General features: G+C 40.3%; 2 protein-coding genes across 2 annotated transcripts; both read left to right on the top strand.

The window, feature by feature from the left end:
* The first annotated feature begins 264 nt into the window (after window positions 1-264).
* On the top strand, window positions 265-4,988 carry rnf41 (ring finger protein 41). The gene is made up of 7 exons (XM_022763271.1): window positions 265-371; window positions 1,292-1,385; window positions 1,511-1,626; window positions 1,717-1,988; window positions 2,266-2,401; window positions 3,213-3,316; window positions 3,430-4,988. The coding sequence occupies exons 3-7, from the start codon at window positions 1,537-1,539 to the stop codon at window positions 3,782-3,784; spliced, it is 957 nt and encodes a 318-aa protein (XP_022618992.1). The 5' UTR covers window positions 265-371; window positions 1,292-1,385; window positions 1,511-1,536; the 3' UTR covers window positions 3,785-4,988.
* Window positions 4,989-6,561: 1,573 nt separating this feature from the next.
* LOC111234964 (diacylglycerol kinase alpha-like) lies at window positions 6,562-24,521 on the top strand. Its single transcript, XM_022763220.1, has 24 exons — window positions 6,562-6,712; window positions 13,831-13,934; window positions 14,298-14,374; window positions 15,546-15,675; window positions 15,859-15,933; window positions 16,021-16,070; window positions 16,168-16,242; window positions 16,518-16,634; window positions 17,790-17,907; window positions 18,016-18,104; window positions 18,238-18,357; window positions 18,611-18,709; window positions 18,949-19,035; window positions 19,216-19,289; window positions 19,370-19,444; window positions 19,610-19,695; window positions 19,798-19,887; window positions 20,075-20,235; window positions 20,329-20,393; window positions 20,774-20,864; window positions 20,971-21,157; window positions 22,848-22,965; window positions 23,195-23,255; window positions 23,441-24,521. The coding sequence occupies exons 2-24, from the start codon at window positions 13,859-13,861 to the stop codon at window positions 23,519-23,521; spliced, it is 2,202 nt and encodes a 733-aa protein (XP_022618941.1). The 5' UTR covers window positions 6,562-6,712; window positions 13,831-13,858; the 3' UTR covers window positions 23,522-24,521.
* Window positions 24,522-25,065: the final 544 nt, after the last annotated feature.

Below are 25,065 nucleotides of genomic sequence, written 5' to 3'. Positions count from 1 at the left end.
TTATAAAAAGTACCTGTTACCATATATTATATTACATTATTACATTAATGTTTACATAGCATTTTCATGTTGTATTTGCTGGAGGGAACTACTGACTACTTCATATATTTTGGATAGTTTAATCTGTAACAATGCATGTTTTATAAACTGATCGCATGTTTAGTGGGTAAAATCTAACATTTCCTCCTGAAATGTATAGTACGGACCACTTAAAAGCTTCTCTTTACGTCATGACGTCCCCACCCGACTGCGTAAGGACGACGCAGAAGCGTAGGATGTAGCACAGGACGTGGCTAGCGACCACCAGTTTCAGTAGGACGTCCAAAAATACATAAACATCGTGATTAGGATCTGTTTTACTACACGTTCAAGTAAGTATTTCATTCAGTTATGATATTTTCTTCTAACGTGGATGACTGTGAACAGCCATTTCTCTGTGTAGTTTGCCCAGACTGAGCTGTGTCTGGTTAGCTCGGTGGCTAACATCCAGAGGAAATCAACGGCACCGTAGGCGCTAACAGGGCTAGCTAGTTAGCAAGCGTTAGCCACGTTTAATTCATGATGAGCATGCTTTAGTGATACCTGAATCCAGGCACTGGGTTGTTTATTCAAGATGACACCAAGGTGATTCATTATAACCCCAAAGGCATTGCGATTTTGTATCGTGTTAACCGCAAAGTAAGATTATACACGTAGCTATAGCGTTACCATGGAGGGTTAGCTTGTGTGCAAGACATGTTGAGTGCAATTCGCGGGGGGGAAAGGGATCTGTAAATCGCCACTAGACCGGTATGTGCTGCTTCTACTGAAATTAGGTCAGCCACCAGTCAGCTGGGACAACGGGATCCTCTATTCAGATGTGGGAGCTAGCTACTGTAGCTTCACTTGTCGAGGATAATGTTTGACAACCACACAACGTAAGGGATCAAGGACATCGCTCTTGGGCTGTAGGATGTGTATAATTATGGCTGTGTGCTCAGATTTCTTGAGTCATTGTGCCTTTACAGCTATTACTGATAAAAATTATATAACAAAATGTGTGTTGATTGGATAGCAGTTTTCTATTCGCTTTTATCTTTTTATAGAGGCATTCTAGTTTGTGTCTGTCTATGATTATGACAATGAAGCTCAAAATCACTGATGTCTCGGACCTTCAGATATGTCTTTAGATAAGATGCATCAAAGTTCTACTTATCGGAATAGATTGCACAGTATAAGATCCATCAACCCATCATCCATATAGTATTCTCTTGTAAACAAAATAATGTGTGAATATTATAATTTTTTGCAGGGGTGTCTGTCTCTTTCGCCAGACAGATTATTTCTGCCAGATGTGACGCATCAGCAATACATCGAGAACTGAATGGAAGCATTTGAGGCCTTTTGTGAGTGAGATTCATTTAAAATGTTTGTATATTTGTGTGTCTGTGTGTGAAAGATTTATAGCCCTATCTTTTGCAGTTACATTTTATGAAGACCTAACTTGCTTGGTGTGTTGTGTGTTTTTCAGGAGGTTGTGGGTCCCAGTGATGTACCATGGGGTACGACGTTACGAGGTTCCAAGGGGAGGTGGATGAAGACCTGCTGTGCCCTATATGTAGTGGAGTGTTAGAAGAACCAGTGCAGGCAAGTCCCTTTCTGAAAGATCGCCCACCCATGATTAGATCAGAATTTTTTTTTTTAATTTAATTTTCTGTTTTCACATTTTAATTTCAGGCTCCTCACTGTGAGCATGCTTTCTGCAATGCCTGTATAACACAGTGGTTTGCGCAGCAGCAGATTTGTCCCGTTGACCGCACAGTAGTGACGCTAGCTCACCTCCGGCCTGTGCCCCGCATCATGCGCAACATGCTGTCCAAACTCCAGATCAGCTGTGACAATGCAAGCTTTGGCTGCACAGCCACACTGCGGCTGGACCAGCTGCAGTCACACCTCAAAGACTGTGAGCACAACCCCAAAAGGCCTGTCAACTGTGAGGAGGGATGTGGGTGAGTGGCTTCCCTTTGGCATAAAATGTACACCGCATTGTTACTTTTGGATCCACTGATTATGAACTCCACCCATTTGAACATTTCCTAAGTTCTGTCCTCAGTAACAGAACTTGGGAACTAAGAAAATTAATGATATGAATAATGAAATCAAAAGTTTGTGCTGTAAAATATTATAATTACATGATTTGCAAAAATGTGTGACCTGTTCTCTGTATCATGTGGGATTGAATCCTCTATTTCCTTTCCTATTCTTCTATCTTTCCCACTCTTGCAGGCTTGAGATGCCCAAAGATGAGCTCCCCAACCATAACTGCATCAAACATTTGCGGAGTGTCGTCCAGCAGCAACAGACGAAGATTTCAGAGCTGGAGAAAACTGTGGCAGAGCATAAACACCAGTTGGGGGAACAAGTAAGAACATTTGCATGCTCATTGACGTATTAACCGCAAAGTACTTTATGGACCTAGTCCTGAAAACTATTGTTTACAAATGTCTGTGAAACAGGTTTTCAGGTTTCAGATTTCAGGTTTCCATAACAACCACTTTATAATGACTGAGTTTTCTACTGACTATTGCTGTAATGCATTATAACTCAGTCACTAAAATGCTGTTTGTGATCCGGGGTTATAAAGTGTTCAAAACATTTGGGTACTGATTTTTAGAATGTTTGCCTGAACAGTTAAATTGGAATGTGGTACGTCTATGGTACAGGATGATATGGATTCATGTCTCTGGATATGTTCTATTGGATTTGTGTATGTTGTGTTTGTTTTTGGTACTGCGCACTTCATTGTTTCTGTGATGAACATATTTCTAAGACTACTACTTTTAAGGTCTAATGCTGTGTGTGTTGTCATTCAGACATGAGACCAAACCTCAATACCTTGATATGAAAGTTTTGCCATGATCATTTTACAAAGGAGAAGAAGAAGAATTGTGTATAATTATTTCTTAGCCCTATTAAGTACTGCTATTACAATATGTATTCATATTAGCCAAATTGGAATCTGCCCAGCTGAGAAAATTGAGGATAAGCATTTGTTAGAAATCCAATAAAAGTGAGTCAGGAGAATACCGGACTCAAAGAAAGTGATAGAAATATGTTACTGTGTTTTGTGTAGCTTTTCAAGGTAGCTGCCAGATTGATGAGTCATAAACTCCTGTTTAGCTTTAGGAGATCTTGTGAGATCAGTCACTGAAGATGGTGCTTTTAATTCCCAGAAACGAGACATTCAGCTGCTGAAAGCCTACATGAGAGCAATCCGCAGTGCTAACCCTAACCTGCAAAACCTCGAAGAGAGCATTGAATACAATGAAATCTTGGAGTAAGTGAAATTTCTTCTTCACCCCCAGTTGGTATTCTAAAATCAACTTTGTCAGGGAGCTGCAGCTCAGTCCCTAATTTTCATGTGGTTTTCACTCCTTATGCTATTGTCAGGTGGGTGAACTCCATGCAGCCTGCCAGGGTGACACGCTGGGGTGGCATGATCTCCACTCCCGATGCTGTGCTCCAGGCAGTCATCAAACGCTCCCTCATTGACAGCGGCTGTCCTCTCTCAATTGTGAACGACCTGATCGAGAACGCCCACGAGCGTAACTGGCCGCAGGGACTGGCCACTCTCGAGGTACGGCAGATGAACAGGCGCTACTATGAGAACTACGTTGCCAAGCGTATCCCTGGCAAGCAGGCAGTGGTGGTGATGGCCTGTGAGAATCAGCATATGGGGGAGGATATGATCCTGGAGCCCGGCCTGGTTATGATCTTTGCTCACGGTGTGGAGGAGATCTTATAACTGTACAGCTAGCTGAGCTGATCCAGAGACAAGTGGGGACGTTTTGCTTGGGGGTTTGCTGTGACGAGTAGGTTTTTCCTCGGTAGAGTGAAACCTTCTGAATAAATCTGGCTTATTTAAAATAAAATCTTATAAGAGGCTGACTCCTAAGCTTCATACCTATGCCTTAAAGTAAGGACAAAACATTATGAACCTGGCAAATAGAAACTTAATCTGACTGATATCTAAGATAAAAGGTGAGATGTGATGTTTACAAGGTTTATATTTAGTGCATTATATGATCTGATTGTTCTGCTCCATGTCCTAATATAGTAATAAGCTTGAACCCCCATTTAATGTCCTCAGTTGTAAAAATGCTTGTAAATACAAATACTATATTGAATTATAAATGTCATTCTCTTATTCCAATTACTGTAATTAGATTGTGATTTTTGTTTATCTCAGTTCTGTTTAGTCAGCCTGTGTTACTGTCTGCAGGGACGTTGACTTGGAAGATTTTTTTGCGTGCTTGCTTTTTAGTATTTAGGTTCGTGTGAATATTTCACAAGACATTGTGCTTCTCAGTTTAGATTGTCCAAACCTTCTGTGCCATTTGTTTTATTTATTGTGTTGCCTTTTACACAAACATGCTTGAAGATGTTACCATTTGATGTATGGAAATCTGCCTTTCTCGGTGCATTTGAAGTTCATTGCAGGAAGAAAAATTGATTTTGTGTTTTCTTTGTTGCCTCAGTTGTAAATATAGTCTGTATGTTGGGTCCAGTTAAATTGAAAGTTTAACATTTAGGATATACCTATGTACAATGAGTTTTATTTGACAAATCATAATCATAATGGTTCACTTTACGTATTAGGTGATCCTGAAGTATAAACATTGGTCTTCTCATTCTTCACAGTTAGCAAACATCTATTCACTGACATTTCACTAAGATTTCACTAAGAACCACAGCTTGGAGATTGTAAGAATATTTGTGAAGTCACTCTTATGGCTTTTGAGAGGTAAAATGTTTCACCATTAGTCACTTTTTGCTGTAGTAAGACAAACAAGACTCCAAACTTCTGGTAAAAAAGCCCACACAAGTGCAGTAAACAGAAAAGTTTGGATTGTGCCCTTTATTATTTTCCCTATTAATGTTTTTATTTGTTTTGTGTCTGTTATGTACTGTATTGTACAGACAAGAAAGTAATAAAATGTCAAACTTAATCCCAAAAGAATGCATTTTCTCATTGGGATAACTTGATTTTAAATTTATCTTTATTACAAAAAAATGCAGTTCCTTATTCTACCACACCATGTCATCAGAGATCTATAAGGAGCTTCATCTCTAAAGGGCACAGCAGTGGAATACTTTATGCAAAGACTTCAGTCAAAATAACATGATTAGTGCAATGAGATGCGGGATGAGAAATGCTGTTGTTCCAGGTTAAGAAAATTAAGATGAAAGTTTAACCACAAAGTGCACAGGGAGGAAGGTCTGACTGCTCTGACCTGACTCACTCCTTTTCACTGTGTAACCCAGACACCCACATGTTTTCCATGTCTGTTATCCTCTTTTGCCAGCCTCGTCCTCATTGTGGAGACTAATCCCTCACCATTGTGGTCAGTGGAATGTGAAATCATGTGCTCTACCAAATGCTGTGGCTCTGTTATTGTCTTCACTCATTATGTGATGTGGTTGGTTGGTACAAGTCATACAGCAGTCCCTATCCCCATGCTGTCAAACATGTTTACATGTTTAGCAATATATTTGAAATGTAAATTTACCCAAAAACATTTCTACTGATTTAAAATGTACAATACAAATACTTGATGCCTGTATGCTGTGGCACTCACATCCTGAAGTAAAAGTTACAATAACACAGTAAAAATACAGTAACAAGTGAAAGTCCTGCATTAAAAGTGTTAATTATGTAAAATATCTAAGTATAATTCACAAGATGTACTTAAAAGAAGTAGAACCTAGAACTGTTTTGAAGTACTTGTACTTAACTTGAGTACTTCCATTTTATTCTACTACACTACAGTTCATAGGTAAATATTGTACTTTTTACTCCAAGACATTTATTTGATAGTTTCATTGCTAATTACTTTGTATATTATTATTAATAATACATAATCTAATCAACAAATAAAACATGGTGTGGTATTATAGCTTATGACAAGATAAAACTATTCCCTGGGGGAAATTCACCAGTTACCCAGCATTGTATAAAGTAGTTAAAATGAGCCCCACCTTTACAAGCGGCAACATCAAAGTGATGTACATATGAATGCATCAGTAAACCCAATAATATAATACATATTATTCTGAAATGAGCCATTCTGCGTAAGGTTGGTATGTTTAATGGTAAGTTTTTTTTTTTTTTTAAAGCTAATACTTCTTCTTTTATTCAAATAAAAATTTGAATTTAATTTTGAGGGTAACAGACTTCTACTGGTAACAGACTATTTGTGTTAATGCTACTTTTACTTCACTAAAAAAATGTGGTTGCTACTTGCACCAGAGATCTATATAAACAATGACAATGCTACAATTGTTAAAAGCATTGCTCTGAAAAATGAAGCCCGTGATGTATATTGCATTGATTTCCTCTAAGAGAGCAGGATGATAATTGCACAAGAGGCTACAGTTGCATAATTTCAATGAGCAATGCTTTACAACTTGCAGATGGATGTACACCGGTGTGACGGGGTGTGTATTGGTTTGCAGAGGGCGCAGAGCAGCTGAGGCGGTGCTTGACAGGAGGGATCCGCTCACTCAGTCTCTGCTCTGCACTAGTTCACCGCTTCCACTCCGCCGACCTCCTGCCTCCATTTAAAGTTAACGGCCACTTTGCTTCGCATCTGAAAGCAGGATTTTTGACCGGTTGTTGTGCTGCACCACGACGATATCAACAAAGACCAACAACGTGAGCGGCGACAGAAAGGTAAACGACTCTCAAAAACAAACAGTAATAGGTCCGTGGCTCGGCGTATTGATTGAAGTTTCAGTGCAGCTCTGAACGGCTTTCAGCTGCACACATACGGCAGTCAAATACAGGGGGGGGGGGGATTGTAGCACGTTGTGTTGCGCTGCTGTCAAGAAATTGCATTATAATCCAAGGAAATGCATCTGGTAACTGGCGGCTTTCAGCCAGTTTTGTATTTTTTTTTAGAAAAGCGAAAGTGCTGCAGATAGTCGTGTGTTAATAACAGAGCTATTCACAACAGCCGAACAACAACCAACTGACTGGGTAGATCTATTGCATTTCAATGCGGTCCTCTGCCTTCTTTTGAATCCTCACAAACATGCATCAATCAGTTGCCTTTGCAGTGTCTGACGTTTGTTAATGTCAGACTGCTTAAGTTGCCAGCTTCAGGGGGACCCCTTCTCTCAGTCTGAGCTATTTAGAGAAATGAGCTTTTCATCTGTCAAGAGTAGACACTAGTGAGCATTCAGGGGTATTTTAACTATTTGGGGTGTAGTGTCTCAAGATACTTAAGTGTAGTGGTCTCCACTATATGTGTTACTTAAACTTCCCAACACATGGTACAACTTAATACGTCACTAGTACCATGAGCAAACTGTTTTGTAATGTTATTGGCCTCCGTTTGATAGGATCTTATCTGAGTAACTCCCACCTGAGATTATGTGTGTTGAGGGATATGGTGCTATACCGGTGGGCTCAGTGAAACCTCAAGACACCACAGAGGGTTTTCTGCGTGTTTTTGTTGTTGTTGTCTGGGACAGCAGTATCCTCTATGGTTGTGAGGTAGATGATGGTGGGAATTGGTGGGCGCTGTCACAGATGTGTGATCATTGTTTACTCGAAGCTCCAGTTTTGCTGTCAATTTGACTGGAAGTGGTGGTGAGTATGACTTTCTGCCATCATGCTAACTGGAAAAACAAACCATACAGGAAAGTCTTGACACTTAACATAGGTCTCTTTTTTTTGCCTGAACTCTCAGCTTTTGATCCACTTCCTGGCCGAGCTATGTGTTCATTTCTACCAGGTCATTTCAAAGTTGGAGTCTCAGTGGTATAACATTTGTTTCTAGCTGCAAGGGAGTTTTCAGGCACAGACAATCAATACTGCAGCCAGGTCAATTGTCCCATTGTTAATGTTTACATCAGGCTAGAGGCTGTAAATGAACTAGAATTTGAGAAATGGTATTAATGCCTTTTGTCTACAGGCTATTTCACTTCTTATTTTGCCATCACTTCCTTCATTACATCATCACTGGTCTGTCTAAATTCTGTATTAAAGACTATGATTTTAACCCATTTGGCTTTTTTAGGTGAACTGTCAGAAGTCAGTACTTTCTTATCACATCATAGAAGTGATTAGAATTTGCCTCATTCATTCATATTTAGAGAACAATTCACATTAGCAAAAATGATAGTATGTATTTTAGTTCATTCTGAAGACTCTGGGTCCCTGAATTACTGACCCTGACAGTGGACAATACTATATGATTGTGTTTCAGAGCGAATCATTGAAAAATGTGACATTTAATGTTGTTTCATTTTCAGTTGTGGATAGATGTGGGCGAACCAGGCGAGACTCCCTGATACATGCAAACACTTACACCATAAAAGCAGTGTGGCTGTTTTATGACAGCATGCACCCTTACAAGTCCAGGCAGGTTTGAGTTTTTTTTTTGTTTTTTTTTAACACAGCGTGGTGTTCTACAAGACTGCCTCCACACCAAAAAGCTATTATATAAGTCACATTCAAGTCTGAACTCAGAGTGATGGGCAGTCCTCACTTTGATGCTGGGGAGCGAGCAAAGCCTCGCCTACATTTTCCAAGAAATCTATGATTCATACTGTGGTGAATGTCTTTTGTTTTTTTCTGTTTTTTTCTGCCTGATTTACAATCTCTGTTTACTGTGTTCAGTTTCTCCAGAGTGTTACTACTGACCAGAGCCTGGTTTACTTTGCATACCATTCAATTCTTCAAATATTACCTTACATTAGTAGTCAAAGGGGAAGCCCCATTTTAACAGCATGCTCAAATGTGACCATGTCATTACTTTTGACCCTGCATTTGCATCATTACACAACAGCTTTATTCAGTGGATGAATCTTATACTCACCAGATGCATTTGATCTACCCAAAGAAAAATCCCCTGATTCTGGACCATGCTATGTGTAACATCATTTAAAAATAAAAAACATATTCCTGCCTGGGTGCTTTCAACAATAGAGTTGCAACTTCAGTATGTCTGCCAATACTACCTGGACACTATACTGAACTACTAAAGTGAAGCTAAAACAACCAGGGGAAGTAGTGGTTACAGGCTGTAGCTCTAGGATACATAAATGTGAAAAAGTGGCTTTTTTTTCTCTAGTAGTTCCACTAAGTAAGTAACTTTTTGCTCGGCCCGTAAAGTGACCCCTTGAGCAAACAGTCCATTTATAGTAAGGGAGTATTCCCCTGTTCATGCAATGAGTCACAGTAGCATCTGCATGTAGAATGCGATTTAGAGTGTGGCCTTTGGTTTTGAAGGCCAAACGAGGCTCATGGCGTGGGAGGAGGTGGAGCTGCAGGGGGAAGACTCACAGCTACTGACTGGGCTCCCCCGTCCCTGAGCTGGCTGCCTCCCTCTCTGCCTCCTCCTACCTGTTAGTCACCCGTGGCAGCGCTCTGACGGAGAGCAGCTGATGGAGGGAAACACTTTCCACAGCAACCAAGCATGTCCGTCCTCCCCCTTCTGTTAACCTGATGCAATCTGCACACTCGTCAGTGAAGAGAATTGTTGTAGTTTCAGGAGGAAAACAAATGCCCAACATTAGATGTAGACTTCAACCTCTATTGAAAGAACCTACGCAGTGTTTTCCAACCACATAATGACGGAGTCAATGGCTTGCACCCTGCAAGTGTTGCAAAACAGCAGATTTCCTTGACACAAGGCGTGGGTGTTATGACAGCTTGCACAAACATTAGCCTCCATGGAAAAAGGTCATCCCCAAGTATACCTTGAAATGATTCTTGTGAAAAGAGTGTTTTATGGTTGTTGACAGTTTTATATCGAGACATTATGGGTTCATAATTAAATGCATGGCATGTGTGAATGCCAATTGAACTGCCCACTCTAATCCTCCAATTATTTCACTGTGTGAATTTTTATAAAGCAGTTGATTTGGCGTTTTTCAGATGAGTGGTCAGAAGTAAAAGCAAGTGTCAGGCTCTAGACAGATGGTTTTTCAGAGGTTTATGGGGGAGTAGATGTTGCATTCACAAGCTGTTTCTACTTGAAAAACCACTTTAACATGTAAATTGTCCTTTACTTCTTTTTGAAGAACCAGTAGTGGCGATGAGTCAGAAGGCTGCAGATTTTCTGCATTTCTGCTCAAAACATGTGCTGCATCATTTATTCTGTACTGATTATATGGAGCGACATTTTCTTCAAACAGAATTATACCTCAGACTGCCTGTCAGTAGTGCGAACCAAAGTAAATGGAACTGAATTATGGTTATGTGACTCTTGCTGGCGCACATTTAAATCTCTCTCATGTCTACACAACAGAGACTGTACCACATAAATGTTTCTAGAGAGAAACATCAACAGTTCCCTAATAAAGCATCTACCATTTAGCTTAAGCCCAGCTGTGTAACCTTATTGAGAGGTAGGCCAGAAACAGTTAGTCACATGGTTTGTATTAAGTTTTAACAAGCCACAAACATTCCTGAAACCTGCTGAAATATTTATACTTGCTTCAGTAGGCTCATTTAGATTACATCATTGCTTTTCAAAACTCCATCCCATGTTAGAGAGTGGAGACAACTGGCTCACCATATATTACACTATTCATCTCTTTTCCTCTAAGTGCAGGGAATGCCTCTTCCTTCATGTTCTGACTGGTCCTGATTCCAACTCTGTATTGTGTATGCAAATCATTATCTAATCAGGAAGTGAGGAATCAGATTACTCAGATAGGCTCCAGATCTTGTTGAACCAGACAATAATGATGATGGTACTCGGTTGGTAAGGAGACAAAAGACGCTGCTCGTGACATCACGTTCCTCTGGAAAGGATAAAAATGGGAAAGGAAAAATAACACCCATGAGTTATGTAAAATAAGAGGTGTGTTTTATGTGCAAATAAACCTCAGAGGCCTATTTTTAGTTTATTTAGAAGACAGTGTTTGAGGATGGAGTCAGGAGCATATTTTTAGAATAAACAGTTTCAGGCCTGTAATCAGGTGATCAGTGACAGATGGCTTTTCATGATTCCTTCATGTGTCACTTCGCTGTCGATACAGACCTAGCCCACCTGATCGGCAGCATAAACACAACTGCTAGGCAACGCTGCTGACCTTTTGAGGGAATTAAGTGAGGACAGTGTGAACCTTTCACAGTCTAAAGAGAGCAAATGGATCCAAATCACATGTTAAGAGTGGGTGTTTTTTTTCAGATTATTTCATTTATTTTTCTCAGTACGTTCTTTGTCCTTTAAGTGCTCAGATTTTCTGTTCAGTGCGGGCAGCCGTCACTGATACCTTCGCTGGCTGCACTTTAATGTGTGATAACACCTGGGGACAACAGTGTGAACAACACATCATCATTCATCAGCCTGGACTGAAAACCACCACACTGTCTTTTATCTGCTTTACTTTTGTATTTGTGTATTTGATGATAGAATGGTATTGATATAAAATATAAATATCAGAATGTGCATTTAACTCTTAAAGGCTGTTACACCACTATATTTTTCTTTTTCTATTTTAAACTCTTTCCCCCTTTAATTCCTTCAGTAACAATCACATTGTTTAGAGGGGAATTACCGGAATCACTCCTGGGTACTTGGTTCTAAGCCAGCAGACTGGCCTTAAAGGACCATGTTTTTCCAAGTTTTAGTTCCTGAAGTGCACATCATGACTACTCACCATTTTCCAAAGCATGCTGTAGAGCTTCTGAATCTTACTTTCTTCCTTTCCATTCCAGCCTTCCGTTGTCATTCATATCAATATGGATATCAATATGGTATTAAAATCACTTAGCAGACTATTTACACTTTCTCGACTCATGCACTCCAACAGAGTAGTGTAAAGAGTGTATTTATTGTTTTCACAGGTCCATCAACATTTCATGGTAATGCAAGTAAAGTGCAGATTGATTTAGAAAGTCTCCTCTGCAATACCTGATAATGGTGATATAGTTTAGACAAAACCTAATGCACTGTGATGGACTGTGATGGATTACACAGCTCAGACAAGTTTTAAGATTAATACATTGAATAAAATCTGAAACTCTACAGCTTGGATTGCAAAACATGTTGCAGTGAAGCCCAAAGTATAAATCATGCAAAGTGAGATTTTTGTTGAACTGATTATAAGATAATGGTAAATGGTGAAACATAGTGTAAAAGGTAGAAGTGTAACAAGTAGAGAGGAGTCATGTCAGTTTCACAGTAATATCTGCCTAGTGTTTGCTAACATTAGCTCTCATTAGCCACCATAAGCTACTGGTGATATCACACAAAGTGAGACTGTAGCAACAATATATTTTAAGTGCAATATGTCCTTTGTCTGTCTTAACTTGTTTTCTGTTTGCACAGGAGTAGCACTCTTAATTTTGTTGTTTATTATGTACAACGACAACAAAGACTTATTCTATTCTATTCTATTAGAATTCTATCTATACCCTTACGAGTATTAAGTAGAGCATATTTTCACTTATTAACTCGTAATTAATTGTATTTGTAAATTGAAAAATTTGTTAATTTATCTTTAAGAAATATTAGATGGTCTTGGTTTAACACAATTAGTAGATCTTAAATGTTCCTCTTACCGTGAAAGGAATGCATTAGTGGAACAGTAAAGCATGTGTACTATTTCTTGATGCTTATTATGAAAGACTTACTTACGGAAAGATCACATTTATAACGTAATTGCAAGACATATTGATTATCAGCTGCATTAGACTCTCTACAAATTCTGTATTGATCTATGTCCATACCTCTTATTGCACCATTTGATTGGCATGCATCTGCGAAAGCAACATCAAACAGGATGTGAGGCAATTTTCTCCCCTCTATTAACTAGTTTGTCCTCTTTCCTTCATTGATTAATGAACTCTACATTTATCTGTTTGTTTTCCTGTCATTAGGGAATCTCCTTCCATTATATCATAACTGCATCTTTGCTTCTGATGAAATCATTCATAACAAACCAACCAAATGTTCATCCAAATGCCATGCTTCTGACTTCAGAGCAACATGCATGACTAATTTTTACTGCAATAAGCTCCAAGCTTCAGGCTCACTTTCAGCCTTGTACGACATTTATGTCTCTTCCTTTTGTTTGAAGGGGACGTCCCCTGAGAAGCCAATTTGGTTTTTCGACCTCTCCACAAGATATTATTTTTTTTTTATCTCTGCATTTTAACGCTTCATTGTACTCTCCTGCTAAACTGAACCAAACACTCCTCACATCTGGTATTTTATCAATCTTATATGGGCCACTGAGCGTATGGAAAGAGATTTTGGGTGCAGAGAATCCCTAGAGTTGAAGTATCATGGGTACCTGTAGCCTGATATAATTGCTACCAGACTTTTGGCCCAGTTTTAAGCGGGTAGTCACATTATAATGACGGTGTGAGATTTGAAATAAACACAGTAGTGATAAAGTAGACTTGACAAAGTTGTTCATGTTTGGCAATGACGCTGCATTTCAGTGCATCGTATAAGGAAAAAGTGACATCCGCACGCTTGTTTAGAAAAGACTGTGGGTTTATGAACATGGACCACAATGACATATAATAATGGTTGGTCATATAAACATACTTTAATATTTCATTGTGTTCATCAAAAGGCAAACAGTACAGTGTTGACTGTGGCTGTTCTGCACGGCTCTACACATCCTTGCTTCACACTCAATGTTTGGATGTTGAGTGTGAATCTCCCTGTCTGCGATCATGGATTAGTACAGTGTGAAATGGAAGATGCTATCTTTTGCTTGCAGCCATGCTTTTATGTTTTACAAAGAAGCAGGCTACTGTGCACCCACCTTCTGTTTTCTCTGCCTCTGTGTCTCACTGTTCCTCTCGCCTGTGCACAGGCAGGCAGTTAGTGCAGAAGCAGGCACCATGTCCACCCCCACAAACCCAGAGGTGAAGGAACTGAACCCTGTCGACTTTATCCAGCTACAGCAGTACATTGAATGTGAGTACAGACAAGCAAGCGGGCGGGCAGGCAGCTCAGCAGCAGCACCCCCCCCCCCCCCCCCCCAACTTCCACCCACACACACACACTCATTTATACTCGCTCATGGTTTTTCGCATCTAGAAGAGGTAACAGTCTGTCACCTTCTGCATTTTTGTAAAGAAGGCATGCACATGTTTTGTTGTTCTCCAGATGAATCTATATTCATTATTCAATCATATGTGTACATGATATTTCACAAATGTAGACTGAAAACTGTCGTATACAATATATAATGTATGAAAAATCAATGTTTGAGAACTACCCACACATACTAGGAGTACATGTGTATCCCTGTGTGACCTGTGTGCCTTTTGCTTCCAGACTGCAGCTTGAAGGTGAAAGACGTGCTGAGGGAATTCGATGCAGATGGCAGTCTGGCCCGGCACAGACATGGAGAGGTAAGGGGACGATGTGTCCTGCTGTTCAACATCAGGTCCGCTCCTCCAAAACTCACTCATAGTGATGCCATCTATGAGGCACATAACTGAACTTAATTATCGCTCTCAGTGGAGCAGTTCAGTGAGAAATGAGCATGTGATTTATGTATATTGGGCAGTTATTAATTGTCCTACGCTGATTAATTAGATTCAAACCCATTGATCATGATGACTAAGCTGTCCATGAGAAATATCTTCAGCACATTCGAGCGGGGTTGCAAATGTAAATTACCTCCTTAGTTTTGCCCACGCAGCAAGGCCCTGCCGAACTGAGTGCTGGCTGCATTGTGAGCTCAGATGTGATTGAAAAAAAAAAGGTCTTTACAATACTGTACATCAGTGGCTGACACTGCAGACTCGTTTGTGCAGGAAGTAAATGCAGTCATTTCTGATGGATAATTTGGCTACATACAGTTTAGTTGGATAATTAGAAGGAAATGTTGATTTTTATAATGGAAGAAAACACAAATACTGTCATAAAATAGCTTTTGAGTGACACAAGACAATGCCTTATTATCTGTTGTAAATATTGCTGTGTGCGTAATAATGATGCTGTTTTCTTTCCGTTTTCTTGGTCCTTTTTCGTTCATTTCTTTTTGTGATCTGGCTGCCTTGCAGTGACATTATTTATTACTGGGGCAGCTTTGCAGTGTATCAACCAGGGAAATGGAATTATGTCAACAAGAAATGGGTTTGTGGTTCAGCATTACCAAGGGACTACTGCTTGTTAGCCCTGTAGCATATTATCACGTGAGAAATCTTGAATCACAAGTTTTTTTTTTGTTAAATGTTATTGTCACACGAAAACTGTGAAAACTCTCCATTTTTGGTGACATATTTTTACCTCTAAATGACGGATAAATGGTTCTGAGAAATATCTAGGGCTTTTGAAACAACACCAGCATGATACACTTAGATGATCAAGCTCATAACAAGAAGCTGTTTTTCTGAGAAAAAGACACATATCAGATACAAGATTTTTCACACGGAAGATACCATATGAGAAGAGGTGATTTTTTAAAAATGCAGAAGTTAACATGCACAACAGATACAACCAGACACTCAATTTTATTGTAGAAGTCACAGTACCGCCGTAAACAAAAATGCCTCTCCCATTCATTTTTTTTCCCAGTGCATCAATGAAGAAGGTTTTCGTCTGTTCCTGAAGACTTATTTAGAAGTGGAGGACTTCCCTTTGGCCCTCTGCCAGCGACTCTTCCGTTCCTTCCAAAACTCTGAACCCACCCAGGAAGACAGTGCCAGTAAGATTATACACCATGTGTTAACACAACTCACTGTCTCCACCGTCATTTGTAGCAGGTCCATATCGATTTACACCATGGTTTGGCATACATTCATTTATCACTGCATGCCTGTGTGGTACTGGATGTGCAGATATGGTGACTAGAGTATTCACAGCCCCCTCTTCTCGCTCTCTCCTGTAGAGGAGGTCTTTCTGAAGGATGTTTCATGTTACTTCTCTCTGCTGGAGGATGGCCAGCCCAGGGACAAACTGGAGTGTGAGTTGGTTATTTCTTTTCTGCCCAAAATAATTTGAGTGATGACTCGGTCCAGCACTTCCACTTTCATTTCCCCTCTCTCTTTAGTTGCTTTCAAACTCTATGACAGAGATGGCAATGGAGTCCTCGACAGCTCTGTAAGTTACTGAGAAAATCTTCTTAAGGTGTGATTGTAAATGAACCTATCATACCAACCGCATTTCTAGAACGAGTGTTTCTTTACATTTTAAACAGGAAGTGGATAGGATCATTGCTCAGATGATGCATGCTGCAGAATACCTTGGCTGGGATGTGTCAGAGTTGAGGCCGGTAAGTCCCACAGTCTCGACTCTGAAATATAAACGTCCCGGAACTGTACTTTCAGCTGTGAGAATATAGTAAATGCACATTTGTTTGCACAAGATATCCTTTATGATGTTATCTATAGGGCCCCACTTGTTATTCATTTGCCAGGGTTGCATCATCGCACCTGTAAAATTCACAAATTCCCATGCAAGAGCAGTTTCAGAAAACATATGGCCTTTTCAAGTAATAGAAAATATGTGTGCTGACTGGATAATAACAACCAAATATCATTTCATCAGGTTCTGAAGGACATGATGACAGCAATTGATGCTGACAGCAGCGGCACAGTGTCTCTGGAGGAGTGGGTGGAGGGAGGCATGAACAACGTTCCCTTGCTGGTCTTGTTGGGTCTGAAGGTGCTTTTATAGCAGCATGTTTCTCTTTTCATTAAGCGTTGGCTCCAAAAGCCGAGCTCAGATGTATTTCATTTTGATAGCAGGTGTCTCACAAAGTGGTAAAACCTACATTCACTGCTCTTATGAAACCCTGGCCTTGCGTGCCTCTCCTCTGTCCTCTACCTCCTCCCTGTCTATAAGGGCCTTTTTGCCGACTCAGTGTTACAGGGTGTGGTAATGTCATCTCTTCTCATGCAAGCTCTGCACCATCAGAGTGCTTTAGTGTTTTCCATTTACTCGGCACAATCGGTGCCCACATTTCACAGTGCTTGCATAAAATGGCAATCTTTGGCTGATGCACCATATTTGAACAAAAAAATGTATCATTTCAATATTGGGCGTGCACATAAAAATGGTTTAATTAAATCAAGGATAGATCAGTTTTGTGTTATGGGTGTTGCTGAATGTGTTGCCAAGAATATAAAAGCCACTTACTGTTGGACTGCAGTTCACAGTGGCAGGATAAAACCATGAACTGGACTCTGTCACTGGGTTTGGCCTCTACAACAATGCGAGGGACTTCCCCTCAGGCTATTTCTAGCCACCAATGGACATTTGAAGCCTGGGGTGCATGAATTCAGCCCCCTCACAGTTGCTTTGTGCTGCTTCACGGGCTGCCCGCTATGCCTCATGCAGTAAGTGATAGGCCGATTCATCATGTCGCACAAAAAGCATTTCAGTGTGTAATCTGGATAAGAGCGCTGGTTGCTCTGTAAACAGATTGAAAGCAACCTCATAATCTTGTGTTGAGAATTTGAGATTATAGTCAGGGTTGATTTGAATATCCACGCTGCTGCACAGTATGTCATGGTATAGAGAGCCACTACATACTGAATAATCAGTAGTCTCATTAAGGCAAGGTTAGTCATGAGCTGGTGTGAAAAACAACTGTAATGTGCAAGCTTTTACCACAGTACGTTTATTAAAGGGTTTGCATAGTTTGATCCAAATTTCAACAAAGGAAACAGACGTAAATTTCTTTTGTTCTCTTTTTTTGTTTAGTCTTTCTTTAGTTTTCTCAAAATGCAAATGAGTTCGCACAATAACACAGATCTTCAAGCATGTTGTCTGCTCTTTCTTGCATTGCCATCTTCAAATTGCTCCTTCAACAACCAGATGACCCAGAAGGATGGGCAGCACCTTTGGAGGATGAAACATTTCAACAAGCCTGTTTACTGCAACGTGTGTCAGAGCATGCTGCTGGGCCTGAGGAAGCAAGGGCTGTGCTGCACCTGTGAGTACCCTGAGAACTCACCAGCAGAGGGCGACACTGCAGTGACATTTATCACTGGAAGTGTTGTGTCAGTATGGTCAATACTGGGTTATGTATCTTCTTTTGCAGGCTGCAAATACACAGTCCACGGGCGCTGCGCTAACAAGAACCCAGCCCCCTGCACCAGAACGTATGTGAAGTCAAAGAAAGAAACAGGGGTATGCCTTTGTCTCCATGACAACATTTACAGTGATACTCGCTAAATTTACAGTGACACGGACTACATTGGACTTTATCCTGTGTGTGAATGTGCTCTTCTGTGGATGTTAAAATATTCATCCCACATTTCAGGTTCCAGCGCACGACTGGGTGAGTGGGAACTGTGACTCGAGGAAATGTGATAAATGCCAGAAGAAGATCAAGAGCTTCCAAGGCTTAACGGGCAAACACTGTGTGTGGTGTCACACGATGGTGAGGAAGCTTCTTAATGTGTGACTGTGGTTTTTGGTCATGACCCAATCTGGTTTAATTGCTTGATTGTAGGCCGTGTACCCATGATGCTTTGGGTTCAAATCCAGTCTTGTGGGCCTTTATTCCTCCTGTCTCTCATCTCATTCAATGCAACAGAAATGCAAGAATCTTGTTGAAGGATAAATTCAGATTCTGTCCCTCATCACTGTTGTGCTGGCAGTTTATGTAATGTGTGACTGTTTGTGTTTTACAGTGTCACGATGACTGTGCAGACCAAGAGCCGACAGAGTGTACCTGTGGGCCGCTCAGAGACCATATCCTGCCTCCATGGGCAATATATCCTGTTATAAAGGTACAGAATTATCCTCGGGCTCCTCTCAAGAACATGTACAGTACAAACAGTGCCTGTGACACCTACGCAATAACATAACATCAGCCCAGGGCTTTCTCTTGTTGTTGGTAAACCCTTCTCACCTGTGTGGCATTTTGACAGGTACAGTGTGTAGAGATTTTCTTTGTTCTCAAAAGGCAAGAAAGACATTACATATCCTCTTGTTTATTCACTCTATACTTTTGTTTTCCTCCCTAAAGGAGAGAACAAACAATGTAAAGAATGGCTGCTCGGGTTCAACAGATGACAGCGAGCTTAATACTACTCCTGATGGACAAGTGCTTCAGGTATTATTCTGCCTTGTGAAGGTTTTTATCAATACTTAATATTTACAAACTGAGTTCATCTTAGTTGGCCAGATTCCTTGGTTAAGGAAAAATATACTCAATATACAATATTATATGATAAACTCAGTATGTAAACATTTTATCCTATGTAATAACTATTACCTCATTTTCATACAACAGATCAGCCCCGTGTCAAAGACTCATCCTCTTCTAGTGTTCGTAAACCCTAAAAGTGGGGGCAAGCAGGGAGAAAGGTGAGTCCAAAAAAATACATTCATGGAGAAATACATGTCTGATACATGCACAGTGTTTAGCCTGGTTTTATGTATTTCAGAGTCCTGCGTAAATTTCAGTATTTACTGAATCCACGGCAGGTATACAACCTTTCAAATGGTGGACCGGGACCAGGGTGAGTCATCAGTGCAACAGTTTAAGGTCAAAGTGAAATGGAAGTGAAATTAATTTCTATGAATTTTATTTTAAAAGTATCAGATTGTGTCAAGCCACTTTGTCCTAAATATGTCTCTGTGTCATGCTCTGCTGTTATATTTGTCATCACCTTTCTTTCTTTCAGACTGAGTTTCTTCAGAAATCTGCAGGATTACAGGATCTTGGTGTGCGGGGGAGACGGCACAGTTGGTTGGATTCTGGACGCAATAGGTGAGACTGTTTGCGTCAAGCTCTATGAAAGGCGTATGTGAGCTTCTGGTGAAAATCATTGTGATGCACTTCTCCTTCCCTTTTCCCTTTTCTTGCAATCAGACAAAGCCAATCTGCTGGAACGGCCACCTGTTGCTGTGCTTCCTCTGGGCACAGGAAATGACCTCGCGCGTTGTCTGCGATGGGGAGGAGGTGAGAAAATGTTACTTGATTATGAAAATAATGAAACGGTCTGTTGCATATGTTCTGTTGTGTGTGTTTGTTTGCTTAAATGTTCTTCATCAAAGCAGAAGTTCTCCAATTTGCTTTTTTTTTTTATGTTTGTGTACACAAAGGTTCTCAGTCATGTTGGTCCTCTTTGTTTGTTTCCACTCAACAGGATATGATGGCGAGGATTTGAGTCGTATTCTTAAAGACATTGAGGGGAGCTCTCAGGTGCTGATGGACCGCTGGAGTGTGCAGGTCATCACAGATGAGAATCAGGAGAAAGGGGACCCAGTGCCATATGAAATCATCAACAACTACTTCTCTATTGGAGTTGTGAGTCTCTCATTATAAATATATCACACAAGGGGGAAATGTTTATGTTTCATTTTGTGTTTAGATAATTGCTTTGTTGTGTCATGTTGACAGGATGCCTCCATTGCACACCGGTTTCACACAATGAGGGAGAAACATCCCCAGAAATTCAACAGCAGGTATGCCATTAACTGCCATTAACCATTTTCAGTTTCTAGGGCATGAACAGCAAACAAAGAATTAAATATGTCCTGCATATAGTATTACACAGTATAACAGTTGCAGAGCTGAGGCGTACTATTTCATCTTATGTCTTCGGTTTTAGGAAAAAAGCTGTATTTTTTTTTTCCTTCTTACAACAACTTTTTTTTTTTAAAAGCTGAAAAAAACTGAATGCAGGTGGCAACAGCAGGTGGTGGTCTGTGGTGGCAAGTGTCTCCTCCTCCTCCTCCTCCTCCTCCTTCTTCTTCTAAAGAGCTGTGTGCGCTGAAAGGAGAAAACGTTGTGTGAAAGTAAAATTTCACTTAAACCTGAAAGGCACACTTCTATATGTCTGCAGAATGAAGAACAAGCTGTGGTATTTTGAATTTGCAACTTCAGAAACCATCTCTGCTTCCTGCAAGAAACTCAACGAAAGCCTAACAATCGAGGTGAGAGCACAGCACCAGAGTTAGCAGCATTGCAAGTGTGCATTGAAAGAACTTTTCACACAGACAGACCATGCACTGATGCTTCACTTTGCTGCACCCCCTTCAGTGCTGTGGTACTCCACTGGATCTCAGCAGCCTGTCTCTAGAGGGTGTTGCTGTACTTAATATTCCCAGCATGCACGGTGGCTCCAACCTTTGGGGGGAGACCAAAAAAGGGGACACAAAGGGAATGACGAGTCAGGAAGAGCCAGAAGTGATTGTCGACCCAGAAATCCTGAAAGTGACTTCCCAAGGTATTTTGTCTTTGATGTCCACTCCACAGAATAATGATTTTAAACCAGAGAGTTAAGGAGATTAAAGAAGTTAAGAAGAAGAAAAGGAGATCAGAAGTCTGGCTTTAAACTGCAGCAGTCAGTATATTTGTGCCACTATGATGGAGACATCGGGTCGTCTGTTTGTCCATCCGGTCGTCCGTCCCATTCTTGTGAATGCAATATCTCAGCAACGCCTTGAAGGAATTTCTATAAATTTGGAACAAATGAGATTTTAATGGACAAAGGTCACAAAACACATTTTAGGCCATAATTCATAATTAATTATGACATAATGTCACTCAAATATCCAATAGGATAAAATGTTGAATTGATGACATTTAATATTGAAAAGGTCAAAGGTCAACTTCACTGTTCTGCAAATACACTTAATACGTTTCATTAAATTCCTTCACCACACTTGTCAATACATATATTATATGAGTCTGGACAGACGTGGATCTGAACTGCAGTTTTAAACTTGACTGGTTGGCGGAAGCAAACAAAGGTGATGCAGTAATTCCAGTTTTTATGTCAACAATTAATCAGTTGACTATGTGATGTGTGCAAGAGGCTGCACATAGTAATGAACCCAAACTCCATCACTTCCCTCATCTACATGAAGCCTTTTAACTTCTCTCAGCTCATTGTTTTGGCTTTACAGCTTGCAGACTCCAGGCTCATCAACCCCATTTCCAGCTGCAGCCGGCAAGTATTTTTAGTAGAGAAGCCGTGATAAACCCACTGTCCGTGTGACCTGTCCACCACCATGGCGGAGCTAAAAGGAGGGTAACACTGGGGTAACATTAGTCAAGTGGACACAAGCAGGAGCACATGTAAAGGCCATTGCTGTTCTGTGTCTGCTGGGTCGGTACACAGGCAACTGTTTGCCTAAACAACTTTATAAGGTGACAATATGTCCATGTTGTGTATTCTGTGGCTAAAAGATGAATGCAGCTTTACAGTAAGAAGGCAATTGACACAAATCTTTAAAGGCATTAAATGAAACTGGCTTCCATTGCTCTGATTTGATTGTGTTTTCATGTTGTTGTGGTATTTATATCTGCAGTCGTTGATTTTTCTGGACACTTGAGGGAAGCGGAACAATGATCTTTTAAGTTTCCATGGCAACTTATTAGCAAACATTTTCCTAATTACACATCTGGCAGACACAGAGCAACATTATCATTCACCTGGAGTCGTGTTTGTGTCCACCTGGTGAATGTAAGTCCAGTATTCACTCTGCTTTTCAGTCTGATTTTGCCCTCTTCCAACTGAGGGAAATATCTGGTTCTTTAGCTGCTAAATGCTCCACCATGTTCACCAGCCTGTCTGCGTCTGCCTGGCGTTTGGTGCTGAGCAGGTAGTGGGCAGTGGGTTTATCAGGGCCTTTTTACTGAGAACAGCTGCCTGCTGCTTCTGGAAACAACATTCACATACAAGTGATCCATTGTTAATATAAAAAATTTTGATCATCGCCTCTTTGATTTGTTACACCTGTATTTTCAGTATAATCATAACTGTATTTAGTGATGTTTGTACGTAATGTATTTATATGTGTCACTTTATTTGATTCCGGCAGTATGTTGACTGATATATGGTTCTGTCTCAGACTGAACAATGTTCTTCCTCTGAGCACCGGATGTTCAGTGTGTCCATGTGTTCTTGTCAGATCTCAGTGACCGTCGATTAGAGGTGGTCGGCCTTGAAGGAGCCATGGAGATGGGACAGATATACACGGGCCTCAAGAGTGCCGTGAGGCTCGCCAAGACGTCACAGATCACCATCAGGTGAGAAACAGCCACACGGACATGTTCAGACTTGTCAAGCTTCGGGCTCTCAGTCATGACAATGGCTTGTAGTTGACTTTGATCACCAGCTGAGGGTGATCCTTAGCTGGATCTTTACATAACAATAATTATGTATGCTGGGTTTCCTTTTGGTATTTTAATGACACGGGACAGTCATTGATTTTGTTACCTGATGTGTTTTGTTGATCCCTCTCCACTTTACCCTCAGGACGAAGAAAGCATTACCGATGCAGATAGATGGAGAGCCGTGGATGCAGCCTCCCTGCACGGTAAATACTGCAAACACACACACACACACACACACACACAGAATCAAACACTGTGGCTGCTTTACTGCAGACCACACATTAAATATTAAAGCTAATTTTCCCATTAGCAATATAGTTAGTGGCAATGTTTTGATTTGATTATTATGTAATTTACTGGACATTCGAATTTTATATTTCCTTTACAGATTCACATCACACACAAGAATCAAGCCAGTATGTTGATGGCTCCTCAGGCCAAATCAACTGGTTTTTTCAACTACAAATAAAACCAACTGACTACATCACCCTGTTCATTGTAAATAAAGGTCTGACACTTTTTTTACATCAAATTAGTTCGAATGTGTATGTTGTAGAATAATTGCATCATAACAGTAAGGCTAACTGCTTCAAAGGTTCTGCATCTGTGTAACCTATAACCAAAGCATGGCACTGTATGAATACAAACTATGGTAAGATATGTTTGCATCGTGGCAAAATGAATTTAACCAAATTTACTCAGTGTTTTTATCAATACAAGACAGTCTCGCTGCCGCTGTCTCAATGCTTCACAGTCAGTGGAAATGCTGCTCTGTAGGAACTTAAAGTAAGGTTAAGGTAAAGTGAATATCATGTTTTTAAAAAAATATTCAGCTTCATGTGCCTTTACAATCTGTTCTTTATGGTTATGGCTTAGGTAGAAGATGTACAGACCACTGTGTAGACGTGCACTTTGGCCATAGACCATGTAGTATTGCTGTTTTGTTGTGGCTGTAAAGATGCTGTGAAAGCCAGATATATGTTTTATTATCAATTTGGCACTGAGAGAGAAGGATAGATGAGATTACATTTCAGTGATTTACTTTTTTTTTTCACACATTTGAGAAGATACTTGAAAGTGTTTTGGGGAACAGTAACAGGACAATCATTGCCAAAAGGGCTGCATGTTGATCCGCTGGGTGGGGCGTGGGGTGTGTGTGCGTGTGTGTGTGTGTGTGTGTGTGTGTGTGCGTGTGTCTGTATGTGTGTCTGTGTGTGTGTGTGTGTGTGTGTGTGTGTGTGTGAGGACAGAAAGCCTCTCTGCTGTACTAGTTTAGTGCAGAAAGCTTAGATTTGTTCACTTCTAACTTATAAATTATAATGACTTAGATTTGAAATTACTGGTTCAAACTTGTTTTAACATATACAGTCCTTATTTAAATGCTACATCAGTCATATCATGTCAGTATATCTGAAGGATGTTAATGTAATATGCCTGAAATAACACACTGTGTAAAGATTTAATAAATCGTCTGGGCTTCAGAAGTTGTTATGGTTTTTTTATACACTTAGATCCACAGTATTTGCCTACACATCTAATGCTTCACTTGTGGTAGATGTTTGTTTTTTTACCACAAGGGGGAGTCATCCACTTTTTAGTGTGTGGCCACAGATGGCTGTGATATGATCAGGTCTCAGTGAAAATAAGTGTCTTGTATGCCACTCTTTTAGACCTTATTTGTCATTTTAAAACTTTGTCTCTTTGTTGTCAATGAGTAGATCTGTGTCCATTTTTTCTAAGATACATCTCAAATCTTGTCCTGTCAAGTATTTCTGAGTTATAATAATACTTTAAACTTTTAAGTTAATGGTTGGTCTGCCAGCCACAGATACTGCAATCAAAAGCTGTTTCGACAAATCATGACAACTGCCTTGATCACATATGTTTGGAAACTTTGCCAACAGCTGCTGCTCAGAGTTATCTACACAACTGTTTCCATATGAAGTAAGGCATCAATTTTAAAGTGCTATGTCACATGTGTGCCACAGCTCAGTTTCAGTGAGGTTACACCAG

This window comes from Seriola dumerili, unplaced genomic scaffold (genome assembly GCF_002260705.1).
Source record: "Seriola dumerili isolate Sdu_G_001 unplaced genomic scaffold, Sdu_1.0 BDQW01000468.1, whole genome shotgun sequence".
Classification (NCBI taxonomy): domain Eukaryota; kingdom Metazoa; phylum Chordata; class Actinopteri; order Carangiformes; family Carangidae; genus Seriola; species Seriola dumerili.
Note: the sequence above shows the minus strand (reverse complement) of the source record. Positions and strands in the feature narration are given on the sequence as shown.

What these genes read in the sequence shown, in the direction of transcription:
- LOC111234964 (XM_022763220.1), top strand. Translation starts at nt 13,859, where the DNA reads ATGTCCACCCCCACAAACCCAGAGGTGAAGGAACTGAACCCTGTCGAC. An exon ending in AGTCAAAGAAAGAAACAGGG is followed by an intron (nt 18,105 to 18,237) that starts GTATGCCTTTGT and finishes CCCACATTTCAG; the next exon opens with GTTCCAGCGCACGACTGGGT. An exon ending in TTGGATTCTGGACGCAATAG is followed by an intron (nt 19,696 to 19,797) that starts GTGAGACTGTTT and finishes TCTTGCAATCAG; the next exon opens with ACAAAGCCAATCTGCTGGAA.
- rnf41 (XM_022763271.1), top strand. Translation starts at nt 1,537, where the DNA reads ATGGGGTACGACGTTACGAGGTTCCAAGGGGAGGTGGATGAAGACCTG. An exon ending in TGTTAGAAGAACCAGTGCAG is followed by an intron (nt 1,627 to 1,716) that starts GCAAGTCCCTTT and finishes TTTTAATTTCAG; the next exon opens with GCTCCTCACTGTGAGCATGC. An exon ending in AACTGTGAGGAGGGATGTGG is followed by an intron (nt 1,989 to 2,265) that starts GTGAGTGGCTTC and finishes CCACTCTTGCAG; the next exon opens with GCTTGAGATGCCCAAAGATG.